Source organism: Phalaenopsis equestris, unplaced genomic scaffold (assembly GCF_001263595.1).
Source record: "Phalaenopsis equestris unplaced genomic scaffold, ASM126359v1 Scaffold000840, whole genome shotgun sequence".
In the NCBI taxonomy this organism is placed as follows: domain Eukaryota; kingdom Viridiplantae; phylum Streptophyta; class Magnoliopsida; order Asparagales; family Orchidaceae; genus Phalaenopsis; species Phalaenopsis equestris.
This window is the reverse complement of record NW_018165280.1, coordinates 320,054-344,954: the sequence shown is the minus strand read 5'-3', so window position 1 is coordinate 344,954 and position 24,901 is coordinate 320,054. Positions and strand designations below refer to the sequence as shown.

The window sequence follows — 24,901 nt, the reverse complement described above, 5'->3', positions numbered from 1 at the left end:
TGTGGCGGTGGATTTTATCTTGGTTGATTTTAGTTTTGGTTTTGGTTTTGTGGCTATCTTAGCAGTTTTGGTTTTCATGCAGGGTGACATCGTTGTCTAGCATGGAAGTTTGCAGGTATAAAAGCACAATATGAAAGTACAAAAAAAACAACGCTAAAAACTGTGAAAGCGTACCTGGCGAGTCTTCTCGTTGCACCACCTGAAACTCAAAAGGCATGTTAAGGCAGTTTATATGATGAGGCAGGGAAGTAAAATTTTGGTAGTTTTCCTAACCCTATATCATATCTTGGTGGGTCCTTAGGAGTTTAATTAAGGATAATTTTGTTAAGCAAAACATATTGAGTTTAGTAGATCTCCGAGGTATCTAACAGATCTAGAGAAAGGATCAGGTCCGTGCTACTCTCTCACTGTCTGGTGGAAAATCCAAAGTTCTCTTAAACTTATTATGTGCTTAATAATTCATACTGTAAAAACCCTAATGCTCAATGAATATTGATGTCTCAATTATCCTTAAGAGTAAAATAATTATCATCTGTAATTTAATCTTGAAAATTATGTGGGTGAAGACCCTTAAAGAGACAAGTTAGTGTTATTGGAACACTTAACCAAATTTTGACCCTAATTGGGCTTGTAGTGTTTGAAAGATGTCTTAATTTTAAATGATGTTTACTTTTCTAATTCTTATTTAAATGAAACTTGATTTAGCCTAAGTCACTACTAAGCCCTTAAGACCTGGTTAAGCTTTAGGTGGTCATGATTCATGATTTGAATTTTATTTTGAAAATCAAAATAGGGGTATTAAATCGATTAATTTTTTACTTCAAAAGTTATACCCCTAAGCCCTAGGTTCATTTTATTTTAATAAACTTCCAAATTTTAATAATTTAAAAAATTTTAACTTAACTTTTTCAATCGGGAAAGTGAGGTTGGTTTCTACCAATTAACCCCTTGTGTTTGAAACATCTAAATTAAGATCAGAGGTTATCCATTTCCCTCCTTGAATTAAGCATAAATGATAATTAAGGCTAAATTTCCAAAATTTCACATTTGCCCCTAAGGCTCTAACACTTCATAATTTGTCAAATTCAATCCAAATGACTTTGAAATTTTTATCCTATCTCATTCATGGGTCAATTAAGACATCAGAGGAGAAAATATGTTTTTTCAAAATTTAATTAATTTATATAATTATTTTCATGTAAAAATAGGATTTTCTAAAGAAAATTTCTAACTTGACCAAAGTAAATCCTAATTCCTTGAAATTTTTACTGGAGTTAGACCCTAGACCAGAGAAGCCTTTAGACCAAATTTCCTGATTTTTTGAATTTTATTTGAATTTTAAGAATTATTTTAAGTTCTGGACCATTTATTAAATATAAAATATTTCAAATGGGAAAAATTAAGTTTTGTATTTTTGAAAGGTCCTCCTGAGGTCAGAGAACTCAGAGGAGAAGATTTTATATTTTTCTGAATTTTATTTGATTTATTGGAATTATTTTTTAGTGAAAATCATTTTTAGCCTTTAAAAATTATTTTTAAGCTTTGAAATTCAATATCTTTATTTAGAAAACCAAGAAAAATATTCCAATTGTTCCTAAGTGTTTGGGAAGCAATTTAGAACATTTCCATGAGTTTTATAATTTTTTTTATTTTTTTTTAGGAATTTTTTAATTATTTAAATATTTAAAATAGACTAAAAACAATTTTTTATTTTAAATATCATTTTATTTTTAGAAAATAACCCTGATCACAGAGAACTCAAAAAAACAACTTTTTATAAATGTTTGAGTTATATTTTTTATTTTTTAAAATCATTTTTATGCCAAAAGGGCTATTTATCTTTAAAAATTAACTTAAGTTATCAAATGAACTCGAAATACTTTAAAATTTTTATGGTGAGTTCTCTGGATCATAAATAACAGTGGAGATAAAAAATCAAGTCATTTAAATGTTTATATCTTTCAAAATTAATTATCTTAGTGATTTAGGGTTTGTGAAAATTAAGTGCATTTTAAATGACTTGACCCATGAAATTATTTCCAAAAGCTCCTTTTGTCATGGTGGACCTTCCCAAATTTTCTTGGAATTTTCTAATCAACATGCTAATTTTCATGATTATTTTAAGCAAATAATGCACATAAACTTGAAAAATGTGATCCTCTGTCTAGGGACCTCCTCTGACTTTGTAGGTTTAATTCCTAACAAATGAAAAATAAGGATCCATGAAGTTAGCACCAAGTAGTTGGGATAATGTTAATAATCATGAAGATGAACTAGTAGTTTTAGCCGTCTGAACTTGTCCTATATATTGTTCATGAGTTCTATCCCACTTCTATGCAGGTGCCGCCAACTCGCGCAAAATCACCGAAGCTTGGTCGCAGGAAGAGTTGTGGTGATTCCATCAAACCATCCCCAGCCGATGGCGAGAACAAAATTACAGTCCGTGTTAATCGTCACAGCTTGGATGGTAGTAAAGATGGCAGCAAATCCGGAAGCTTTAAGAAGAGAACTCCACGTAAAGCCGAAGTAGAAAAGGAACAAGCTCCCAAAGTGGTTGAGGAATCTAGATCCCATGAGAATGAAGGTGACCAGGAAACTGCTGCCACCACTCTGCACTCCTAAACTGTGAGTTCTCACCCTTGCGATTTCTTCATGTTTATTATGTTTGCTTCTCACCGATCTGAAGAACTAGATACCAAGGTGTGCTTGATTCATGGTGGCTGTAAATCTTGTAGTTAATCGTTAAGGTTTATGTAACTGAGCACCGATAACTCTCGAGTTTGTTTCGCTCTCTAAGAACTGTTGTTGTTGCTGTTACTGTCATTGTTGCTGTTGTTGATGTTTTCTTGATATTTACCAATGGTTTTGTAATCTTCACCAAACCAATCTCTGACTACGTTTTTTTTCTTTATTTATAATTTTTAAAATTTTAATTTTATTTACCTTAGAGCCGAATTTCTATCCGATTCAAGAAATTTCATTTTATCAAACCAGCAGGGAATCGATAGAGAAAGGTGAAAGTATTCATTTTCCTGTGATGCACCAGGCATTGCTAATCATTTCTGTGTATATTGACTGGATTTGTTATATAGTTTTTGTTTCAATGTTCAAAAATATAAAGATGCTTCTGACTGAAGCTTTAACATTTGGAACTCAGAATGATTATTTCAAGCGTGTTTAGTGGGACGTGTTCCGCTGGGTTATTCATCCTTTAGGGCCTTGGCAAAGAGTTGTATTTTCGTGAAGGTGGAGTTTAACTGAGATATATGATTGTAGGAATTGTGTTCTACTTTTTTTTTCTTCAAAATCCCTTTTTTACCATGATTTCTTAGAATTTTCTTTCTTATGAAGGCTTCTTTAATTAGGATGAAATAGGAATAATCTTGCATGAACAGTATTAATGGAGTTTTTTGGAGAAAAATATGCGTTTTAAATGCTTAATGATGCATGCTGTAATGGAGGGATCAAGATGACATACTGAAAAATGATTTAAAACATGACTCCAGAAGCTAGCAATGTGAAGAAAAAAAATTGAGACATTTGCTGAACCATATGCTGAGCGAAGAAATTAAACCAATTTGTTTTTTACTGAATATGTTGTGCAATGGCTTAGATGGATAAATTAAGTTCGGAGTATTGCTATATGTTCTAATTCAGCAATAAATCAGTTTAACTAATTAAAAGGTAGTTATATTAGGCTTGTTGTAGAAAATACGTCTTTTTGTCATTTTATCCATGATATGAAAGCTTGGAAGCATTAGCCATAATTATATGGTTGATGCATGATGCATCACCCACCGTAATACTTTGTTTATAAGATGGTGGAAAACTTGCGTGATGCCTGAATTAAGAAAATTAAAAAATATATTTTTTAAATTTGCTGTCTATGTAGGGTTGTAAGCAAATCAAGTCAGAGCTCTGGTTATTTTTTAACATGAGTTTGGTTAATTTATTGAAATCAAAATTGAGCTCGGGTTTAATTTTAAGTTTTAAGCCGGTTGGCTTGGCTTAGTAAGAGAGAAAATAATATAAATTTAAATTAAGGTTATAATATAATTACGAATAGAATGAGCAAATAGGATGGATAATAACAAATCACTTGAAACTAAGTATAAAATACCATTTTAAAATATAATTTTGAATTTTAGTAATATTTAAATATTTTTTTTAAAACATACAAACTTGTGAGTAAATGAATTTGAGTTAGAGGTGGCTTGAGTTTTGCTTGTTTTGGCTATTCAAACCAAGTTAATGAGTTTGGCTTAGGGTCCGTTTGAGGCGGCGGTGTGACATCGTATCATAATTTTGTCTAGTTGGTAAATTGCATCTGTCGCTCAAATCTGTATTTTTTCATCACTTTTAGTCAGGTGCGGTGATAACTTTTAGCTACGGTCTGGCTTAAAAAAAAATTTGTAATAGCTACTAAAACTTTTTAAAGCTCAGATTATTATTCAGCAGCTAATAAGTCGTAGCTGTGTTACACCCTTAATTTAATAAAGAAGCTTGACTTAATTATACCATTAGTTTAATAATGTCAGTCTCTTGATAATTTAGTGCATTTTTTTAATTATTTAAATATTAAATTTTGGGCACGAGAAAAATGAGATAAACAGAAATATTAAACGTTTCTCCTAACCATCAAGGAGGTGACGGTCTAGACTCCCTCTTTCTTTAATTACAATAATGAACTGAATAATTGATTTAATCGAATAAATAATTGGGTATTTAACTTAATTTAATTACAAGATTTTATAGCCCATTGATTAAAAAAAATAAATTTAAAACCTCAAAGACTGGATTTCACAACTTTCATCCATCAAAATTCGATTTTAGTACATAGAAACTTAATTATATAGCTTTAATTTAAAATAAACCTCTATAATATCTCAATTTATGGTTTCAGAGAGCCATTTGAGTACACACCACAGTCCACAGATTTGAAGCCTCTTTCTTTTTGGAAGATTTACATTTATACCACCTAATTCTTCTTTTACTTTCAAATCGTATACATGCAAAATAGACATTTACTTAATTTATTTTGCGAATTTTGTTCGTTTTAATTCAATGCGGTACTTGTATTTAAGCACTTTTTTTTAAATATATTTTTGAGAAAGCACATATTTTAAAATATTATTACAAATAGGCAAAATAAAAATGCTATATAGAAAAATAAAAAACTAAAACAAAGAACTTACCAAAATGCTAGTGACAATTAAGCCATCTAAAAATGTTTGTTATCCGATATGAATCTGAAGATAATTTTTATGTTAAAAATTCAAATTTTGAATAAAAATTATTTATAACTCCGATTTCAATGAAGCCAACAATACCAAAATTGATCTAATCCGAATCAAATCAAACCTAGATCAAGCTGTTAAATCACTTTTGGATGCTTTCTGTGAATGATTAATTGGTCAAACACATTTCAAATTGACAAACTTATAGTCAAATCAAGCATCTCAGTGAGACGAATCCAATAATCTCAATATCACTTGATTCTGACATCATTAAGACTTGTTCCATTAACACTCAGAATTCTCAATTCTCACCCCCATCAAATTCTGCTCACCACTCATCAACAAGGAAAAGTTTTTTAAGAAAAAAATAGAAAACATTCATCTTTTTTCATTTTCTATTCCTTGCAGTAATTTCCACAAAACTTGAACACAGATCCAATGCTCCACAATACTGAAAACACAACCACAAAATCAAACCGTTAACTCATCACCTTCAAGCCCTCCCGCAACCTATAAGAGCAAAAGCTAAACAGCAGCAACTTCCAATCCACAATCCATACACTCAGACAAACATGAAGACGAAGCAGTTGCATAGAATCCACTCAAGCTCGTCCTCCCCAGCGCCTCTCCCGCCAACGATCCCTGCGTCGACTTCAAAATTCGAACTTGGACGAAATCTCCGGGGACTGGCTTCCTTATTTCACCATCAGCCCCAAAGGAATGCCTGAGAGGCGCACGTGTCCTCTATCTCTCTTTCCCGTTAATTCTGTTTCAGGATGCCTCTTATTAGGTCCTTCCACCAGAACAAGCTGAGTGGTTCCGATCTGCGAGTCCAAGCACCGCCCTTTGGCCTCCCTGAAGACTTCGATGATCTCGGCGAGTCGCCTTTGCTTAATGTTCTCCGGCACGTCGTCGACATAGTTCCGGTGAGCGTGAGTTTTCTCTCTCAGGCTGTAGGCGAACATGTAGGCATTATCATACCCAACGGTCTTCATGAGGCTCAGGGTATCCGCATGCTCCTCTTCAGTTTCGCCGCAGAAACCTGTGGAAGAATGGATGAAGTCGTGTAACATCAAATACAATCACAAGTTGTAACTATGACAAGAACAGGTAGAAGTTGTCATAAAAAAGGGGTGAAAATGATGCACTTATCAAAGAATCATTTTTTACATTATGTGACTCGAGAACTCAAACAAAGTGATCATGTAAATGGCATCGATTTTAGGGGGGGGAAGCATGAATCCAACTGTAGAAGCAAACCTCTTTCTCTAAGTAAGGCTATGGATGAGTTCTTCATCCATAGTTTGTCAAACTGTCAAAACTTAACTCTTCTACAAGCTTTGAAAGCCAGGTAATATTCCTCATGAAAATTATTGACTTTGAACTTTTGTTGTGATATTTTTACAGGATGATGAGTTGATGACTACAAGCCCCATGTGCTTTAGTGAATAAACCATTGTCGATTTCATCATGTCTATCGGAGAAAAAATTAAAATTGACTCCCTCAATTTAATCATAAAATACATCCATAAATCATTATTTTCTGAGCCAATAAATATAAATATTATTGAATGAATGTTAAGTATTAACATATTGGATCAAACTTGTATTTAGAAATATTTAATGAACACTTAATACTAGACAACATTCACTTTTTAAGCTTTGTATGCAAACACCTAAAATGAACATACTTAAAACATCCCAATGTGTCAAGTTAGCAATCAAAGATCATTTGCAAAATGTAAAAAATCAATCATGACATTGCCAAACCTTTTCATAAAATAAATCAATGCAAGAATCTCTCTTTACTTCTGATATTATCATCTTTAGCTTAAAATTAAGATTAGATCCAACATGGTTTGCCTTGATTTCATGTCCAATAAGTCATAGTTGAGCTTGTCGATGGTGTTTCAATCAACATTTGAATTACAAGAGAGATTTAATTCAACGCTCAAGATCTCAAGTATGTTTGATTGTGCTGCCTTCATAGCTTACATGCTGATGAACATTTTTCAAAATGTAAAAAATGTACCAAACGTATTTCCCTGATTTTTCGCCTTCGATTAAAAAATTTCATTTAAAATAAATGTAGTTTCTTCTTTAACTTAGCTTTTTCACAAAAAAATTACCCAACTTCTAAATGCATTGATAATAGACCAACAAGGTCATTTTATTAATAGTCATTAAATTGAAGGTACTTGCAAGTTCTAATCCTTACAGAATAATGAGTTATTCATATATTCTCCATTTCATAAATTGTTGTTTTCAATCCTATGGTACATAAAGAATCACAAAATCTAACTCATTTATTATGTAGTTTTAACTTCTATCAAACATTTTAGTATTGAAGCATCCATGGAGTTACCATCATCTATATTGTGTCCATAACATCACCTTCATCTGAATCTTGTACGTCCAATGCATCACCTTGATATGCATTGTGTATGTCGACATCATCATTTTGATCAATTATTAAATCAATGGAAAGATCATGTATTAACTAACCCCACATCATCTTTATTCTCATTGTAATTTGTCGATAAAATCTTTTTGGAAGCAATAGACAATAAATGACAGAAGAGTGTGATAGGAAAGAGACTAGCTTTCAAAGAGATTAGGACAAACAAAATATTTTACTTCACTAGCACAAAACAACACAACCTAAATACATAAAAGATAAACACCTACAGTTAGAGAAGTAGCAGATCTCTCCAAAACCCTAACCCTAAGATTCAAGACAACAATCATACATCTTCCAACCCTAAATAAATTATATCACATTTATACCCCACAATAATAACTGACAAATGACAAAATGTCATTTTAATCTTGCAACTAACATAGGTTTTCAAATTATATAGCGGACAACGCCGGTTTAAAAAAGTGTTAAATAGATATGGATTTCTCATTTGGGAAGAAAACAAGATTACATTGTGCTAGAATAAAACCATGAGGAATCTTATGATGCAAAGAGGAGAATAAATATCCATTACAGGATCTACTAGTAAGGAAACAAATAAAACTAGAATAAAAGGGGAAAAAGTAAATAAAAGAAACTCAAAGCAATTAATGCATAATTTTGCATATTAATATTCTAATATCCTAAAACTCCCTCCCAAGTTGAAGCCTAGATATCAGTCATATTTAACTTGGATTTGAAATCATCGAACAGTGGTCCAGGAAGATTTTTTGTGAGAATATCTGTCCACTAGCAACTAGATGACACAAACGGAACACAATTTTTTCCAGACTCGAGTTTTTCTTAATGAAGTGATGGTCAATCTCAACATGCTTACTGCGATCATGTTGGACTGAGTTGTAAGTAATGTTAATGACAGTTTTGTTATCACAAAACAATTGTAGGGGAGCGAACACTGTCATATCTAGTTCGTAGAGCGTCATGCATAACCAGAGAGTTTCACAAACTCCAATGAACACGGACCGAAATTTAGCTTTCGCACTGCTCTGAGCAACTACAAACTGTTTTTTTCTTTTCCATGTGAATCATTTGTTCCCACGCAAATGAGCAGTATCCTGAGATAAATCGTTGATCATGGGCAGACCCGGCCCAATCCGCGTCTGTATAAACTTAGAACGAGAGGTGTGGCAGGAAAAAAGTAAACCTGAGCTCGGTGTGCCTTTTTAAATAGTGGAGAATCCTGTGGACATTGGAGGTGGTGCTCATAGAAATCATGCATGAATTGATTGACAGAAAATGTATTGAGAACATTAAGAAATTTTTCATTAGGATTCATCAGAACAACCACTGATTTGCACAAGAGAAGTTTGTTCTCTGTCAAACGGTCAATCACATATTTCAGCTGAGACGGGCAAATAACCTGAGATGACCGAGCAACTTTCATGCCTAAAAAGTACCAGAGAGATCTCAAGTCTTTCATTTCAAAAGAAGTAGCAAGAATATCTTTCAGAGACTCCAATGCTAGTAGATCTTTACCTATGAGAATAATATCATCAACATAGATAATAATGATAGCTACATGGCCGCTGGAGGAATGTTGGAAGAAAAGAGTGTGATCTGATTAGGCCAGAGTGAATCCATGGCCTACCAACAAATTTGTGAATTTCCCGAACCATGCCTGTGTTGATTGCTTCAATCCATAGAGGGATTTTTATCTACATACTTACCCCTGGGAGGCAGTGGAGTGAAAGCCTGGAGGAAGAGTCATATATATCTCCTCTGCAAGATCGTCATTCAAGAACACATTCTTGACGTCAAGCTGAAATAAGGGTCAAATAAGGGTCAATCCAGATTCCTGCAAGGGATAAGCAGACTTGAATGGTGTTTAATTTAGCAACTGGAGCAAATGTCTCCTCACAGTCAACTCCATAAGTCTGTGAGTACCCTTTGACAACCAACTGTATCTTGTTGTGTTTAAATGATCCATCAGATTTAAGTTTGATGCTAAAGATTCATCGACATTTCACTACTTTCTTGCCCTGAGGAAGATCAACAATGCCGCAAGTATGGTTCCGCTAAAGGGCATTGATCTTCTCTATGACGACAACCTTCCAGGTTGGGTTTGCTAATGGAAGTTGATGATTGGTCAGAGCCGTAGCAAATGCTTTATAGGTTGGCGATAATCTGCAAATAGAGACAAAGTTTGCCATGAGATAGAGAGAGCATGTCTGATTGAGTACCTTACTAAAGGAACCAACTTCCTCATTTGTAGTAGATGCAGTGTTGGGGATGTTGTCTGGAGGGGATTCAGAGTCCGGCAAGGAGTTAGCGAGCTCCAGAGTTGGTGCATCAGAACGAGTGTCTCGAGTGTAGACTCAAAGAGTGAAAGGATGTGCTGGTGGAGCCAAGAGATAGAGGGCTCATTGGTGGTAGGCGAAGTGGTTGGAACCAACAGAACAGTGGGTTTCTTGATGATAGGTGATGTGGGAGGAACTTCCATAGGAGTAGGATAAGAAACAATGTCCAATGACTCTAGCTCCCCCTCACTAGAAGGTCGAGTTAGGAATCTAAGAAACACTTTCATAAAGGAGACAACAACACTAACAAAGATCTTATTCGTGATAGGGTCACGGCACCAATGTCATTTTAAGTGGCAGAATATCGGAGTAAAACACATTTTATGGACCTGGAATCAAGTTTATTCCGAGTTGGGACCGTGTTTTGAACGAAGATTGTGCACCAAAAAATTTTGGAATCTAAAGCGGAGAAGATCTGATTGTTAGGAAAACATGATTTCAAGACAACTATAAGTGTATGAAAATTGTGAATTTTTTAGAGAACTCTATTGAACAAATAAGTTATGATAAGAATGACATCATACCAGAAACATTTTAGGAGTGAAACATAATGGAGCTAGTGACATCGAGGAGATGTCAATTTTTTCTCTCGGCAACCCCATCTTGTTAAAGAAGTGTTAGTACATGAGCTATGATGGAGGATGTCATGCCTTGACCAAGAATTCTCTTAATATAGAGTTAAAAAATTCATGACCATTGTCAGTCCGAAAGACTTGAATAAGAGTATTGTTAGTCTGAAAGACTTGAATAGGAGTTTTAAATTGGGTCAAAATGAAAGTGTGGAAGCTTTTAAAAGTAACGGTAGTTTCAGATTTATTTTTTAAAATATAGACACACGTCATTCGAGTATGGTCATTAATCAAAAAAAGAAATCACCGTTTATTGGTGTAGCTAAGAGTGTCAGAGGGTCCTCATAAATCAATGTTAATATAGAGAAAGGAGCGGAAGGTGTGTAATTGTGGAATGGATAAGGAACACGATGATGTTTAACTAACTGATAGGTTTCACATTTGAAATTAAAATGATTTTTATTAATAAACATTAACAGATACCATTGTTTTAAATACTGAAAACTATGATGACCCAAACGACAGTGTAACAACATAATAAGTCATTTAATGGATTGAGATAAACTGCAACTACTAGGTGGAGTGTCTTCTTTCTCCGTACTTTTCTCTTAGAAGAAGTTGTTGACCTCACTTTTAGTTAAAGTCTAGTTTCCTCAGTAGTCTAGGGTCTAGCCATAAGACTTTCCTGTTGACTATTCCTAGAGAACTAGAAAAGGAATCCTCACTATTAGAAATTCTAAACCCTTCTTTACTCAACTTGAAGTTCTACATATTGGTCCTAACCTCTAGCACTTAATAGGTGGGATCAATATGAGGGAGCTCAAGGAGTGTCCCCATAGGATGGTCAAGCCTTAGGACTAACCCTGGGTGGTCTGGTCTTGATTAGGCTAGCTTGCACACACTACACTTTCTCACACACACTAAACCCTAGAACCCCTTGATTTGGTCTCCTGACTCCTATGGGAAAGCTCATATGGGTGGACCCAAACCCCTAGCCCTTGGCTAAGAGGGTTAGGACCAGCATATTGAGCATCCAAAATGAGTCTTCATATGGCTCATATTGGTTTAACCTGACTTCATGGCTTACTTGCTTATCCTAGCCCAAGATGACCAAATTACCAAAATACCCCTACAATCCTAATTTTTGACAAAAATCTCAAGACTGCCCAAAAGTTATCTCAAATCACTCCCTACTACCTAAGTTGACCAAAATTCACCAAAATTCTAAAATCCCCAAAAAACCCCAAATTTGCCAAAACTACCGAAATGCCACTCATGACCCAAAATTTTCAAAAATTTCAAAAATTCTAAAAAATTCCAAAATCATCCTAAATATTCTCAATTTCAACTTTGAACCATCACATTGACCCAATTTGACCCATTTTGACCAAAAGCCCCCAAATTGCCCTTAAAGGCATAATTTCCCCAAATTAGCCTCAATTTTGGCACAATTGACCCCAATCTTGCCCAATTTCAATTCCAAATCAAAATTCAACATCTCTAATACTAATTTAAACCAAATACAAGCCCAATTTGATCTAATTGCAAGCCCAATTTCAACTCAAATAAAAAAAACCCCCATTTTGACCCTATGTTCAAATCCCCAAATTGGCTCTACAATTCAATTTAAAATCACTTGAAACCCTTTCCAAATTCTTCATGGCATATCCTTACACCAAATTAAACATTGGGATGACCCAAAATTTAATCCAATTCAACCAAACTCATGCCCACCATACCATTTCCAAAAGCCCATAAAAACTAAGCTCAATTTTCAACTCCTTGAAATTAAAAGCCCACATGACAAAATCATTTCATCATCCAATTAAATCAAACCATACACCATGATATTTGTAACTTTAGCCCCTTCCACATTTGGAATCATGACAACACCATTTAAAAATTACTAAAAATTCCAAAAATCCTTTTCATGTAAAATCACCAAGCCAAAGGGAAGCCATAAAGTTATTCCCAAGCCATAGATGAGCCATGTGAGTCTCGCCACCTCACCAAGTTATTAATGGCAAGAGGACGAGGACAAGACACTTTCAAGCCTCCTTAAAAAGTCTTTAACCACTCTCATGAATCACTTAAACCCATGCTTAGCCCAAATCCAATGGATGGGGACTTCTCCACACCATTTCAGCTGGCTCGTCTGGCCTTAGTCAACCATGGGGAGTCACCCAAGCCATTTTCATGGGGCTAAACCCAAGCTAAACCCAAGTTGACCCAAGCCCCTTTCCATTTTGACTAATCACATCTACCCATGCAAAACCCACTTGGCTTCACATTAGCCCACCACTGACCATCCTCAGTGGGATAGTGACCTGAGCATGGCCGGTCAGCCACCATGGCTGCCGAAAAACCGAAACCCAAGAGCCCCACCTAGGCCAAAACTCAAAATTACACTCATCCAAGTGGCACCAACCCAATGCACCAACCCAATTGGACCCTTGCCCCTTTCTTCCCTCCACCTAAGCAGTCTCCCAGCCACCTCAGCCATCCATGGCCTCCTCTATTTAAACTCACTCTCCACGGCCAAAAAGGTAGAGGTTGAAATTCCTTGGGGAGACTCTGCCAAATTATTCTCAGACTTTTTCAAGACCTCTTGAGTTCAATCCAATCATCCTTCAGCCCTCTTCCCCATTAACTAGACCCAATTTCTCAACCCTAATTTGAGCCTGAAACAGGACACCCTTCAAAACTCCAAATACAAATTAATTGCACCCACACCATCCCCTGAGTGAGAGAAAATCCCCCATAAAAGCCTCATCACCAAACCACTCTAGCATAGACTTTGATCAACACCCAAAATCGGCCTTGGTCAAAATCGTACCTAGGCAATTCACCAAGGCCCAATATTTCATTTAGGAGTTCTCTGGACTCAACTCAAGCACTCAACTGGACTCAACTCAAGCTTTTGGAAGCACCCAATCGAGGTCACACCTCTTGGACAAAGGTATTGAACTCTCCCCTTAAACCGAGCCTATTTTGATTCTTCATGCTTATAAAATCGATTTAAGACTTGATTAACTGTATGAATGTGTTTGTCTCGTCGAGAGAGTCGATAGGAAGAAACCCGAAGTGATTTGGTTGAGTTTCGAGCGAGATCATGAAGTTTTAGTTGACGGCTCTCGAGTAGAGCCAGTTGGGGACGATGACCCGCAGTCGTTGGATGGCACGTGTATCACACGGACGGCCTCGGTTCATAAAGCGCGGACTGACTCAGACGGCGGCGTCGAACTAGAAGACGTCGCGTCGAGCTTCAGAGACGTCGAGGATGATGTGGCGTCGCGCAGGATAAGTAGAAAATTAGGAATTTAATTGATTTATTTAATCCTCAGATCTTTAAAAATTCATATCTTGGTGTAGAAAAATCATAAAAATAAAATTAAAATACCCTCATGTTCAGTGAACAGAGGAGAACAATGTGGAAATGGTTTCATGTTTGTCTGATGCATGTGTGATTTTTAATTAATTAAATAGTGAATTTCTTATTTGGATTCTCTATTTGCATCGACATTTCACCATGACTTGATTTTTGGGGCTTTAGTTCTCTCTGTCATGAGGGATCTTCCCTGATTTTTCCAAGGTCAGGGGAGATCTCTAGGCAGAGATCTCTAATTTTCAAATTGATTGTCTCTGTTTTAGTAAAATAATTATAATAATTAAAATATTAATCAGAAAAATACAAAAATTGTTTTGGTAGGTTCACCGTGATCAGAGGACTCTAGGAAAAATATAAACTTGGTTTAACTCATTAAAAAAAATTCTAATTGTCACCAACCCCTAAAAATAAAATAAAATTAAATTGGAGTAATTATAAATGTAAGTGGTATAAAAATTATTCTCCACTGTGACTTAATATCAAAGGAGCTTCCCATAAAAAATTCAAGTCAATTGGAATTAATTTGACCACTAAAATGAATTAATTATGTGAAATGACATTTTTGACACTAAAATAATTAATAATAATTAAAATACAACCCAAAAAATCACCAAATTGGTTTTGAGAGCTCCTTATGAACAGAGGAACCTAGGAAAATAAAAGTGTAATTAAAATAAATACTTCATTTTTAAGCTATTTTTAAGTTTTAAATAATTAAAAATTAATTTTAAAATCATAAAAATTACAAAAATTGTAAAAACACACTAAAATGTCACATTTGACTTCCTGATCACTTGGGACCAATCAAAATAATTTTCTTAATTTTATAAGTCAAGATATTAATTTTTAAAGGCTTAAAATGAATTTTCTTTATTTTTCCACTAAAATAATTCTAATAATTAAAATATAAATCACAAAAATATGAAATTTGTTTCTTTGGGTTCCCTGACCTCAGGGAGATTTAAGAAAATATAAAATTCAATTTTCCATTTAAATAATATTTTATATTTAATTAATACTCAAAATAAACAAATAATTCTAATAATTAAATTAAACCTCTAAAAATCATAAAAATTGGTCCAAGTGCTCCTCTGACTTAGGTGAACCTCCATTAATTTTCTTAAGGACAGAAGTTTTGTTTTGATTGAATTATTGAATTTTCATTGCCCTATTTTTGCATTAAAAATAATTATAAAATTAAATAAATTCAGAAAAATCACATTTTCTCTTATGATTTTTTAGCTAACCCATGATTGGGCTAACATAAAAATTTTAAAGTCATTTGAGTTTGATTTAATGAATTATGAGGTGTAAAGTTCTTAAGGGCAAAAGGGTAATTTTGGAATTTAAGCCTTAAATAATATTTAGGCCTAACCAAAGGGTAAATGGGTAATGAATGAGCTTAATTGACATGTATTGATGACTGAAACAGATAAATGGTAGCAACCAATCTCACTTTGGTCTCATTAAAGATAAATTTGTAATTTTTCAAATTGATGAAATTTGGAAGAATAATTAAGTGAGAAGATATTAATATGAGGGGTTTGAGTTTGGAAGATCATAACCCACTAACTTAAAACCCAAGCTAATGGTTTTATAATAAATTATGACATATGATAAGGATTAAAAACATAAATATTCAAAATTTTCTAACAATTACAAATTTATTTATTAAGTTTTAAGAGCTTAGTGGTGAATTAGACTTAATCAAAATCTTGTCTAATGAGGCTTGGAAAATGACCTATAATTAATTTGAAATTTTTTTTCTAAAACACTACAAACCCATCTTTAAAAATCAAACCGACTAAGTCCCTTAATTAAAGCCAAATGGCCCCTAAGGGCCTTTACCCGTATAATTCATAAGTGAAACATTAAGTGATAATTACCCCACTCAAAGGATAATCAAAACGTCAAAGTTCACTGAGCATAAATGTATGAATGGGGTGAATCACATAGCAAACATAATAAGACAAAAATGAACTCGAGACGATTCGAGGGACTGTGAAATGTCTAGGGTATTACCTAGGACTTTTCATGATACTTTGGGAATCTCGGAGGACACTTGGACTTATTATGATTTGCTTAATGGGATCATCCCCAGAGATGAACAAATTGGACCCATTAGGGTATGACATAGGAGCTGGTAGATACACCTCAAACATGTGTTCCCTGCTTTTCCCAGCAATATTATACATATGTTTTGCAAGTGCTGATCTTTCAGGTGGAGGAACGGTAAAAATCGACGGGTACGCTTTTAAATTATTGCATTGCAAATTATTTATCTATACCTTTTATTTTCTGCTTGTAAACTTGTACACTAAACAACAAAGTCACCCTGCATGTCAAAACTGAAAGTTTTAGAATAGCCACAGAACTGGAACCAAAACCAAAATTAAACAAATCAAAACAAGATAAAATTTACCGTCACAATAGTCAAAATAAAAATATAAGACACCTTAAAATTTAATCACAAACAAAACAAAACAAAAAATTGCAACTAAATTAAAATGACTCTATCGGATGAACGAGAATCCCTCGGAGGAGGTAACCTACGGTTGCTAACGAGATTTCTCAGCCTAAATGAAAGTATGGAACTCATTAAGTTGAATTTAGTAAATTCATTTGGACTAAGTGAATTCGAAGAAAATTGTGGTGTCGAAACGAGTCGCTTTAATCAACTTTAATATTCCCCATAATATTTAAATAATCATAACCTCAAGAAACATTTGATTTGACATCAGATTTGACATCATGATGAAACATTTGATTTGACATCATGATCTGACACATTAGAAAACTTGACCTCTGAACCTGATACTTCTCTCAATCTTTGCAAAACTTAACTTCTAAAACTTAAACTCACCACGACGAGGAGCTTGAAGCTAGCATTGTGGGCAGCACGACCATCTTCAACAGTAAAATATGTCTACATCAGCTAAACCATTCTTTAGGATTACATAACTGAGCCATAGGACTTCGAGGTTGTCCGCCTAGTGCGGCATAAATCAACTTATTTTAAGGACTTTGTGTAGCTCTGCTATACAATATAAGCTCTAACTCGCCTTACGATTCTGAGGTTGTCGTTCGTCACGATCTAAATCCTCACATCTTCCAGGTTATTTGTGTGATCGTTTCACAGGAATGTAAGTCTTAATTAATAAAATTGACATGATGAAACATTTAAATATTTCTCCTCTAAATTGAAACTAAACCATATGATAGATTGAGAAGTCACTGAGGTTCTCCTAAGGATCTGTGTCATCCCCTAGTTCTTCTTCCTTCGGATTACAAAAATAAAGTGTTCTAAATTTGAGTAATTCCCCTTTCACACCTCTTTGTCTGATTTCTTTGAGAAGTTTTATCCTTTGAAATTCTTGGAGATAATATACTCTGATTTTTATCGAGAGTTTTCTTATGCGACTTCAGTCATCTAAGATGTAATTAACTATAAGGGTTTGTCCTATAAGGGTTTGTCTAGGGTTTGTCTTTATAGAAAACTTTCAAGAACTCAGCTTAATATAAACCTTATTTAATTTTTCGTATTAAATTGGGGAACTTGTCGGTCAACATAAAATTGTTTCGCAGATCAAACGGATGTCATATATTTCTTAGTTTATTTGATTGAGTCTCACCGTCAAGTCATGTGTCTATCTTTCGAGATAGATATATAACATGAGGTGTGACTATATATATATATATATATAATACATGTCCCTCCGAAGAGGGCGACGAGATCCGATTCCGGCGACCGACAACTTCCATAGGACCCCCCCTAAAATTGTGCCGATGGAAGTAGAGTCCGTTTACCCGCTTAGCAGTTCCAATCATCCTCCCCGGATGTTGATCCTGAAAGACACAGACATCAGAGGAAAAATGAGCAACACAATTAATGTCATATGTCAACTTACTCACAGATAAAATGTTACATTTCAGCGGAAGTATATGTAACACAGATTCCAAAGTGAGACCTGTTGTTAAAACAATAAATCATTTACCAGCAATGAAAATTTGAGGCCCATCAACAATTTTAACAGTATCTTTTCCTGAGCAAGAATAACATGTCGAGAAGGCATGAGAGCTTCCAATCATGTGGTCTGTAACACCTGAATTAATGATCCATGAAAAAAAGAAACAAAAAAAATGAGTGTCATAGGATTGGTGCCTTGACGAACATGGGAGGCCGACAGGTTGGAAGAGAGCGTAATAGATGCAAGCAGCTTGATTAAGTGCTCCATTTAACTTTTAAGAGAATTTGGGATTCCAGATTATTTTGGGTAGAGGCCGACTATACTATGTTGGATTCATATGCCATAACAAAACCCTTGGCAAAGAAAGACTTTGTTGAAGGTTTGGATGCATGTTTCCCATGGAGCTTCTCACAACTGTGGTTAGGTTTATGACAGAAATCACAAGTGGAGTGACCAGCGAGGTTGAACACTATTAGAGACAAATGTCGATGCTTCGATAAATGGAGTGGAAGTCTCAAGCAGACAACTCTTTGTCTCTCTTCGCAACGAATCTCAATGAAAGCAGCGCGAGTAGAAGAAAGAGGATCCTGACCAAGGATACGGCTTCGGACTTCGTCAAGTTCTTTGTTGAGGCCTACGAGAAATTGAAACATGCGGCCTCCGTCTATAATTTTTTGAAAGAGAGATTGGTCGGTCGGGGAATCTCAAATGTAGTCAAAATACAGGTCGCATTTCATCCATAATGCGACTAGATCATTGTAGCACCGGGTCACAGTCCTCGAACCTTGTTTTGTCTCACGGATTTTTTTAGATACTTCATAGAGTTTGTTGGAATTTCCTACATCTAAGTAGGTATCACAAACTGTTGTCCAGAGGGCACCTTCGTAAGGAAGGAACATATATGATCAGCCAATAGAAGTCTCCATAGAGTTGATCAGTCACGACACGACCATGAAATTCTCCACTTCCCAAGCTCCATATGATGGGTGGTTTTTGGAGATTCATGAATCACACCAGTGAGATGACCAAATTTCTCACACCCTTTGATGAACAAGGACACAGAGTGGGACCATTGGAGAGAGTTATTGTCGTTTAGTGTATGAGTTGTAATCAAGAAGTTCATGTTATTTTCTTGTCCTCCGGTCTGCAGAGGAACGGAGGTTGGAATTGATCTTTCGGTGGATCAAGAACATCTGATGATGGCTGACTAATGGAGTCTGGCGTGACTCCGATTGAGCCAAATGAGATATTAGGTTGTCGAGACAGTGTAAAGTTTCGACTACTGGAAGGTGCCCCAGGAGATCAGAACAGAGGTCCTAAAGCAGACGATAGTCAATACCTGTGGGAGAGAAGACAATGATCAAAACAGACGGGATCAATACAACGATCCTTTTCCAACAGAGGTCCTAAGCAGACAGCGATCAGAACTGACGCGATCAATACGTTGAAGCAGACGGAGATAAGGAGAGGGGATCCAGAGCGGACGCAATCAATATGTTGAAGCATGCGGCTTGGAGCAAACGGCCTGAAGCAGACGGCCTGGAGCAAGCCCTGAAGCAGGCGGCTTGGAGCAGGTCCTAAAGCAGGCGGCCTAGAGTAGGCCTTGCAGGCTGAGAAGTGATGTAGACTGGCCGGCGAGGCACGACAACAGCTAGGTTAAGACCATGGCTCTGATACCATGTTAGAATAGAACTAGGATGAATCTTATTGATCCAAAGAAATGAATCATCTTAATATAGGATCAATAAGATTCATTATAGGATCTACTAGTTCATTTATTCTGATTCATTTGTTTTGGATCAATAAGATTCATCCTAGTTCTATTCTAACATGGTATCAGAGCCATGGTCTTAACCTATAATGAGTAGATCCTATAATGAGTATTTGTATGAAAACAAATGAATCAGAATAAAGGGAAAAAATACTCATTATAGGATCTACTAGTATGAAAACAAATGAATCAGAATAAAGGGAAAAAATAAGGTAAATAAAAGCAATTCAAGGCAATTAATACAGAATTATGCATATTAATATTCTAATATTCTAATACATTGTGTTGCTATATCCATTGGAGGAATTAAAATTATAGGCTTTACTCCTCAAAAGTGGTGTATCATCTATAGCATCATGCTAATTAATTCTTAACGGTCTTTATAATTTTCATATAAGAGCTATGAGATCTTTTAGAGAAATACTTTTTGAATTATCAGTCATTTACCTGCTTCTCAATAAATTTCTAACCGACTTGGCTATCTTACTTTCAATCTCCTCTGCACATCACGAGCACATTGATACTTAATTCATCTGCGGAAAAAAAGACCACTATCTTATTTGAACAAAGCTAATGAACGACCAAAATGAGTTAGTATATTATTTGAACATGTTCAAACATGGTTTGAACAATGTTCCAACCATTTGAACATAGCTCAAACCTTATTTGAACAAGCAGATCAAGGTTTGAACGATGTTTGAATAATGTTCAAACTATATTCTAGAATGCTTTGAACAAAGGTCAAATATATATCAAACCATATTTGACTCAGATTCAAACAAGTTTCAAACAAGCAAACAATAAAACATCATCCAAAAAACCTATGGTTCGAATAAGATTTTAACAGGCATTAGGTTTCCATCAAAATGATCTTAATGTAATATCAAGCATTGAATCATTCAAACATTACATAATCACTTGAATTATGCGATATAATATCATTCAAACATTAAGGACATACTCACGATTTCCAAAGTTGGTGTACCTACTTTATCTAATTCAACTTCATTGTGAACTTTTTATCCAGTTGAGCAAAGAAAACAAAAGGACCAGGTGTCTGAAAAATTGTACAGACGTGATAGGAACATCAGAACGCCATCGCTCCAGTGTTCTTAGTGGGAAATACTTTGGCACAAGGATATAGGCCAGGTGTCTGAAAAAAAAAATTCAGGCATATTTCTCTAGATAGACAAATAGCAGGGCCTCCAATTACAACTATTATGCGTCATGCAATTAGATCAAGGCAAAATTCTTGGCTTCTAGCTTTGCTTCAAGACAATTCAAATACAAAAAAACAAAAAAAAAACAACTTTCAAGATGTGGAGTTCCAAATGTAAAAGAGCATTCGTGGATGCCAAGACAAGATCATTTGTCCACGTCAACATTGAATCTCAGACGTGAATGAATTTACCCCTCATTGCAATTGAAAATACAGAATGTATGGAATTAGAAGTACCATAACAACTTCTAAATGAAATGCATATTAATGCAGGTTGAAGATCGGGAAGGCAACACTAAAGGAGAAATGAAAATGTAAGCATGCATTAAATCACAAAATATTAAGTTTTGAAAGATTAATAAAAATAATGGGGTGCATATATAAAATGATGTGCAGCAATTTGAAAGCAAAACAATAGGTTGAGGCTAGGATCATTCAAAATTGTTGAAGAAAAATAAAATAATTTGACAAGTGCCAGCTCTAGAAACTGTGAGGAGAAAGAAGAACTAAAAAGCTTGCATGGAAATATGAATAATGATGATGATGATGATCATAAAGCAAAAACTCCAACTGCAACTAACATTCCAGTCCCACCGCCGGCATAATCTAAACTTGAAACTTAACTTTTTAATGCATTTACGACTTCCTCATTCCATACACAAAACTCTCCTCATGCGATGCTCCTGCCGGCACTTTCTACTTCACTTATACCATATTTTAAGAAACGCCATAACTATAAACCTTATATCATTACTCTTATAAACACACTTGAAAAGTAAATTTTTTTATTTTTAGCTACAGTTTCATACATTAAGTATGCTCCAAGGAAACGAGCTAAAGTGGGTTAACCTGATGAATAATGTAATTTGAAACCTCTATTCCATTTAGATATGAATCAAGAATAAATCAAGAATTAAAAAATTTTATCATCACTACAAGTCAGCTTCATAATGCTACCATTCATTCCTGTAAGTAATACATGACATGTTAACTCTATAATGCCTAAATTCTGTCACAGCTGCTAGCCATGTTACCTCTGGTCTGCATCTTTTACTTCTTCTACATTAATTTTCACTGCCCACCTTATTGGTTCATGTATGCCTCCTTCATATAGGCTCAAATTAAAAGTTTATTTTGCAAGCAAGGATTAATTATTCAAGCTCAATGAAAACAACTCCTTTAGGGATCCACAAAAAGACAATCTTGAGAGGATTCGCATTTGTTTTACTGCACCACTAAGACAAAATCCATGAATTACCTTCTATACCCCAACTAAAGTTTGAAGGTCCTAACATGCAAAGAAGCAGGACTTGACCCTCGAGTGCAACTCCTTGCAATTTTTGAGATTTTAACAAGTAATTTTAATTATTTAGAGCTCAGAAGTTCATTTGATTTTCATACTCATTCTGGTCTCCATATAATAGGAGCACTGTATAAAATATCTACCGAAGCTGCATATAAATTATCTTTAAACTCAGACAAAAAGCATGTCCTTGTGGTTCTCATAGACCGAAAACCTAATGAAAGCAAGCTTGAGCTTTGAGCCCAGAACATGGCCTTCAGTGATGGCACCTTTTTAATCTTGATACATTACCCATCAACAACATTAGTTGTATCCCAAGTATCCCAACTATCTAAGGTTGGCATCATGAATCTTAATTTTTCCTTCATTTCAATTAAGTATTGTTTAAGAAATTGAACTTACACTCCACAAATTATTTTAAACAACATCTATAGATGTAACTTTATTTCTATTCATTTTCCTTCATAATCACTTTATGAATTCCTGTAAGCATGCACTTTTCACCCTTTGTCTTTCATGTCTAAGCCACCTAATTTTATCTTAGTCATCATAGCTTCAGTAGATATTACCCAGCATTTAATATAATCATTCATTACATCATCCTTCCTAATGTTGCTACATATTTATCTGACCATTATTATTTTTACTTCACTAAGATATCAATTGCTTTTATAGCCCAACATTCAAATCCATATATTTCAGACAATCTAACAGTTGTTTCATAAATTCTCTTAAAAGTCTCCAAGATATGAATTTGCCACCCAAGTCAACAGGCATTTTTTTCGTTTAAATTAATCAGTCTCAACACTAAAGGTTATATCATCATCTGTCTCTCTTTTGTGTAATGAATAAAACATGCTTAAACCAATACTCAAGTATCTACCAATGTTGATTGATAATGATTATCATATCCATTAAAATTATATATTATATTAAATAATAGTTCTTCTAAGTCTGAGGCATTTATCTTCTAAACATGTTCTTCATTTTTCTAGATTTTCAAAATTTTCAATGTAAATGACCAATTAAAACTATATCATTGATAAAAAAAAAATCGATATACCTCATTTTGAATATTATTTATAAAGCATCTTCACATATAACATACAAAAATATTAACACAATGTTGATTCTTGATGCAAAACAATATTTAGATCACTCCACAAGCACTAATAATACTAGCGGTGTTTCACCATGAGAAATTTTAATAATATCTTTGACATAAATCTAAGCCTTAAAGCACAACTAATCAATTACCAAAGTATTGGATTAGATTCCTTCTTAGGATTAATAAAAGCCATATAAAAATCATTTTTTGATTCTCTACACTTCTCTGTAAATAGTCTTAAAAAAAGAAATAATTTTCATATCAAATTTTCAAGACATCAAACTAAATTGGTTATCTGAAGTTCTCACATAATTTCATTGTATGACACATAAATATGATTCATCAATCTTGAATAATGCATTTATTCTTAAATATTAGTACAAAAATATTTTTTTCTTATCATTCTTTGCCTGCAAAATTCTTTTGAAAAGATATGTTAATCAAATCATTATAATATCCCCCAAAATTTTCCAAATATCCTATATATCTTGATCATCTAAACCAAAAGTTTTATATTTATGCCATTATTAGAGCTAACTCTTTCATTTTTTCTGATTAATCTATAATATACTTTATTATATTATTCATTATACTCTTCCAAAATAATTCTTCACATTTAGTAATCTCTTAAGGGTAACATTTTCATCCTTTCTTGATGTAATCATCATTAACTAATACCCTATTACTTTCACTTTTAAAGAATCTAATCAAATAAAAAATCTTAGATCTCCTGCCTCTTATATTAACTACTAGATAAATCACTTTTTTATTTCTTCTTTGGTGTCAAGTCTATTATATAAATCATCCAAAGTTATGCCTTTTGTTTTACTTCCCGACTTCTTTACAAAACATCTAGCTTTATTATAATTCTTTTAAAACGTTACGAGCTATCAATTTTTGTCAGCTTTTAAGAGCATGTTTTTTTTACTTAATAGCCCTTTGTACCTACTTACTCCACCACCAAGCATTTATGATTTATTTTTAAACACACCTACAGCTTTTAAAACAATCTTTCTAACATAACTGGCCATTTTAATTAACAAAAAAATTGGCTAAAAAAATTCTAGGAAGTCTCTCAAAGCACCAATCCTGAATAATTAATTGATTTTTAACTTCCAAATTTTACCACCTTATCCTAGGGTTATAATTTTTTTCAACTTTTTCATTGTACTGTTAAAATATATATATCCAAAACTACTATAATCATATGTCATTTTGACAAGCTTTGTTCTAAAATTATTTTACTATTTTACAATCTTTACAAGAAAATTTATCTTTTCTTCTAAGAAAAAAAATAAAGTATGTGTTTTTCATTGCAAGATTATAGGATATTATAAAATCAAGTTTAGCTTCTCTCATTACATTTTTGTCACTTAGTCCATGAGTACTAAACACCTTCATAATATCTTTGTCAATACTTATCTTCATAGCAATCACCGTAGCACTAACCCAATTACATTCGCAATTTTATCTTAAAACTCTTTATGCACTACAAGCCCAACTCCTCATATTGTTAACAATTTCAAAATACAATAATTTAAAACATTCCCAAATATTCTGGT

At 34.1% G+C, this 24,901-nt stretch overlaps 2 protein-coding genes across 2 annotated transcripts in view; one reads left to right on the top strand and one right to left on the bottom strand.

Moving 5' to 3' along the window:
- Positions 1-2,940, top strand: part of LOC110031735 (protein WVD2-like 3) — a 20,861-nt gene extending 17,921 nt beyond the window's left edge. Inside the window, exon 7 of the mRNA XM_020735098.1 lies at positions 2,341-2,940. Within this exon, the coding sequence (XP_020590757.1) occupies positions 2,341-2,622 (282 nt within the window). The 3' untranslated portion in view covers positions 2,623-2,940. The remainder of the gene's footprint in view (positions 1-2,340) is intronic.
- Positions 2,941-5,513: 2,573 nt separating this feature from the next.
- LOC110031751 (CDK5RAP1-like protein) overlaps positions 5,514-24,901 on the bottom strand; it is a 29,880-nt gene continuing 10,492 nt past the window's right edge. The window contains 2 exon segments of the mRNA XM_020735122.1: positions 5,514-5,950; positions 5,953-6,279. Coding sequence (XP_020590781.1) covers positions 5,763-5,950; positions 5,953-6,279 — 515 coding nt within the window. The 3' untranslated portion in view covers positions 5,514-5,762.